This window comes from Vanessa cardui, chromosome 14, assembly GCF_905220365.1.
Source record: "Vanessa cardui chromosome 14, ilVanCard2.1, whole genome shotgun sequence".
NCBI classification, from domain to species: Eukaryota; Metazoa; Arthropoda; class Insecta; order Lepidoptera; family Nymphalidae; genus Vanessa; species Vanessa cardui.
Window position 1 is genome coordinate 10,234,105 of NC_061136.1, and position 4,654 is coordinate 10,238,758.

Here is a 4,654-nt window from a genome sequence, read left to right on the forward strand (position 1 = left end):
GTAAGCCAAACTACTGAACAAATTTTGATGAAAATGGATTTGATGTAAGCTTGACTAATATCAAACGACCTACTTTCAAAATGATAACGATAGTAGTGACGTCACCTAGTTTCATACAATATTCATAAAGTCAAGATTACAACTTTGATTCAACCTTAACAATAAGTAAAACTTGAGTTTTACGAAATTAAAAACTTCATCGCTATGGTAAAACATTTGAGTAAGCAAAAAAAAAGAAACATGTATGTATGTATTATATTATCCTTATGTATTTTTTTTTTAATTATGTTATGTTATGTTAAATTCTGAGGCTAATATTTCTGTCTTTATTCAGTATTTTATCACAAATCTTAATCAACGACAATCGTGACGTCACACGCATGCTCGGGTCAGATCGGGTGCGTCGCACGCGCACGCATACTGCGCTTTTGTCGTGGCCCCCGTTCCAACTGTTGCGGGATGAGTTATGTGCGTTTGTAGACTAAAATTATACAGGCTGCTCCCAATAGTAGTTTGATTTTGGTATTAAAATTATTTATTAAAAAGGAAATATTTTTTTAAGGTAACTTATAAATTTGATATTAATTTTGTTATGTTAAAAATAATAATAAAATGAGTTAACATATAATACTTGTTATAATAGCGAAAGAAGCCTGTAATACTATCAAATTAATATATTAAACTGTTAATAATTTTATACTTTTATTAACGAAAGAAACCGCTTCAGTTCAGTTTAATCAAAAACATCAGCCTATATAGATGCAATAGCTAATTCAACACAGTGACACACATACGCGGCTTTACACTAAACCAATAATAGAATAAAATCAATCTATTCCACCCTCTCATACTCACACTATCGAGATTAAATCAATGATATTGTCGTGTCTACATAAACGCACACAAGCAAAAATTATTGGAAATATTGGCATTGTAAACATTCATAGCATATTTGCGAAATATTCCCCCAAATGTACAAAGTATTTCTATCTCTTTCATTAGCACTACAATAAACAAAAAGAGAGATTGCGAGAACGGGATGTAAAATCCAGTTTTACAACTTAGTAGAGGGACAATGGCGACGCTATTGTTGAGAGTACCCCAAATTTTTTTAGGTCACATAAAAGTATTACATTTGCTAGGGTCGTATTGCCTTCTGGCACTTATTGCATTCGATTCGCAGTCAACCTTAGAGAAGGATCATCGTCGCCCACGCAGACAGTTTAGTTTTAGTGAATCTATGTTTCCTGTGTGATTTTGTGTTTGAAAATATGTCTTCAGCAGCTACGACGAATCGTGCAAGTGATATGTGGAACAATAGTGCTCAAGTTAACAGTCAAAATGTAAGACAGCCACATTATGGTTATCAATACCCAGTGACTCCTAATGCCTACGATTTTCATAACAACTACTCTCAACATAGTGAATATTCTAATGAACATTATAACAGATTACAAGGACTTAATAGCTCGTGTAACAAGATTGTGAAAACCGAACCAAATTGGCAAAATTATCCAATGAATTACATGAACAATGGAGATCAAACTAATGCCGAGATGATTAATAGGTGGAGAGAAATGAATATGTATTCTCATCAACAACATGGACATTACGGATATGATCAAGGTTTGCAATCAATTGTTAATAACCATGCATTGGATATCAAAGGCGAAGACGCCCGATCTATCAATTCTCCAAGTCAGTGTAGTTTACCTGACACCAGCTACGGATCCCCACAGAGTTCCTCGAGTGCTGTTAAGTCTGCATCGCAAGAAGAAGAGGACTTACCAAATTTAAGAGCAATCTTAAGCAACCCTCACGTTAAAAGAGCATCACATTATAATAAAACATACTCTCATGAAATGTTGCAAAGAATGTCATACAACGCATCCGATTGCGATGAGAATAGCAGAAAATATATCGAAAACACGGAAGGGACTGAAACCAATTTGCCACAATTTCATGGTGAATATAAAAATAATATAGATGGACATGCGAAACTTAGGATCAAACGAACTATGGGCGGAGCGCCGGTTGCAATCAAAGACGCTAAGTCATCTGAGGATAAGTCTGAAAACTGTCACGATATGACGAGGGTTGAAGCAGGCGGGGACAATGAAGATTACGCTGAGAACAAAATGGCCGCTATACCAGAAGTCCAAGGATTTTACCCGTGGATGAAAAGTATCGGTGGTATGTATGGTATCATTATGTATTATTTAAAAATCCTTATATGTATGCTCACATTAAATATATATTTAATATAACAATTATATTTTTCAGGAGAAGATAAGAAAGAAGGATCCAAAAGGACACGGCAAACATACACGAGATTTCAAACTTTGGAATTGGAAAAGGAGTTTCACTTCAATAAGTATTTATCTAGGCGACGTAGAATTGAAGTTTCTCACGCCTTAGGACTCACCGAGAGGCAGATCAAGATTTGGTTTCAGAATAGAAGAATGAAAGCGAAAAAAGATGGCAAGCTATCTACGTCTCCTGATCCATATGGAGCTGAAGATTTAAATGCAACGAAATTAGCAAATGCTCCTGAATATATGGACTCGAGACAGCAGTTGAATGGATTATCGGAGTATTCCAATGCAAATTATCGTCATCCAAGCTACGAAGGAGCGATTGCTAATATGACTAATCTATCCGGAAATATGAACCCCAATTATGTAATGCCACCGTATGGAGGCTTGATTCCCAAAATGTGACTGTGATTGATTTTGATATAGTACATATATAGTTTAATACAAATGCATATTTTTTTCTTTACAATGTACAAAGTAATAATGATAAAACTATAGCTTATATTTTTATAATAACTTTTGTATCTTAATGTAATTTAATTTACATTATTTTCCAAACCTTGAAATCCAAATATCACTATTTAAGCTTAGAATAAGTTGTTAATGTTAAGTATATCAATACAGAATAATATGATATGTAAATAATTAGTTTAATTATTATTAAGTATCATTAAGACAAACAGTTCCTATTAAATAAATAACAATCTACTTTAATATGTTACCTTAGCAACGATTATATTTATAAAATGTATTTAGAATAAATATTTTTGTACTTCTCTAGTCATTACCAAGGCGCTATAAATAAAGAGGAGTTCTGATTTCTCATTTACTTTGTTTTATTACATTTAAAGTTTATATATACATTCATTATCTAATCTAAGTTATTACATTACATCACACGTAAGTTATGCGCTTAATCATTATTACATAGTATAAAACAAAATCGCTTTTCACTGTCTGTACCTGTGTATTCTTAGACTGATAAAAGATAGAGTGATTTGAGAGAAAGGTTTTTGTATATAAAACATGGACAATATATAAAATAAGAAAAATTCTGTACTATATTTAGTACCAGCAAAGCTTCGGTGCGAAGCCGTGGCGGGTCGCTAGTATTTGGGTCAGCAACTTAAGACCCTAATTTAATTTAAAGTAGAAAATCGATTTTTTTCTTTACCTTTCAACCTAAAATACTTGTATATCTGCAACGTTGCACTAAAAGAGAACTAAAATATAAGTCGACTTTAGTATCTTTGTGTGCGTAACAACGCGTGCGTGCGACGCATGAGACTCACTAGACGCCATACTACTTGATACCACTTACTAACTAGCGTTCGTGTTCATAGAATCCAACCGTTGTCTGCTATTTTTTCATTGCGTTTCAGTTTAACAGCCTATTAAGTCAAATTAATAATGAAATCCTTTAACTAATATATTATATAAACGGATATTATTACTTATAAAATATATTTAACTCCTTACTTAATGGTCAATTCTGAAATATCCCTAGTTATGAACTTACGAAAAAATAATTTCCCAAAACAAGAGGATATTCACCACCTATCACGGTACTAAGGTAGTGAGACTTATGAAACTGCGCATAATGACTTCTTCACAAACATCATGTAGATACCCTAAATAAGTTCAAATGTAAATACACAAAACTGGAGCAGTAATTAGAGCTTCAAGCTTGGTTAGCTTAGCTTCAAGATATAATTACAACGTAATAACTTAATATGCAAACAAACTTATCTCAAGAGTTTTATATGACAGGTTATAAATGTAATTTATAAACAAGGCTCATATTGTCGAGCGAATGAAACTGAAAAAATTGTTTTATTTTTTTATTTTTAAATAATAAACCCTTTCAACTATTTTAATTTACCTATCATTTTTAGAAAAAGGTATAAATACTTAAAAACAAATAAAAAATGCAAATTTTAAAGGTATATACCTCATCAGAAAAAGTGTAGACAGAATAATAACTTTTGTAGGCATGCTAAAAATATTAAATTTAAAAATTTGTAAATATCACAGAACAATATTTACAACTCAATCGAATTTAATCATGACAAATGAAACTCTGTAAACGCCAAATATAGGTGTTACTCGTGCGGAAATGCATTTAAACGTGCAGGTTTTTGCACAATATATTCCTTAACGAAATGAATAATAGTCGTTTCGAATGCTCTAATCATCTCGACTCGTTTTTTAACACCTCGTATAAAATATACTTAAGCATTTTATTATAAATCATTAATCTCATAGTATAAATATTTAAAATAAAATAAACTACAAATAAAGAATTTAACTAACCATTTATCGGCAACATAGCAATAACG

General features: G+C 31.9%; 1 protein-coding gene across 1 annotated transcript; it reads left to right on the forward strand.

Moving 5' to 3' along the window:
* The first annotated feature begins 1,271 nt into the window (after window positions 1-1,271).
* On the forward strand, window positions 1,272-2,720 carry LOC124535195 (homeobox protein Hox-A5-like). Its single transcript, XM_047111298.1, has 2 exons — window positions 1,272-2,193; window positions 2,284-2,720. Exons 1-2 carry the CDS (start codon window positions 1,272-1,274, stop codon window positions 2,718-2,720), a joined length of 1,359 nt encoding a protein of 452 aa, XP_046967254.1.
* Window positions 2,721-4,654: the final 1,934 nt, after the last annotated feature.

Coding starts and splice junctions, on each gene's coding strand:
- LOC124535195 (XM_047111298.1), top strand. CDS start 1,272: ATGTCTTCAGCAGCTACGACGAATCGTGCAAGTGATATGTGGAACAAT. Junction 2,194..2,283: donor GTGGATGAAAAGTATCGGTG/GTATGTATGGTA, acceptor TATATTTTTCAG/GAGAAGATAAGAAAGAAGGA.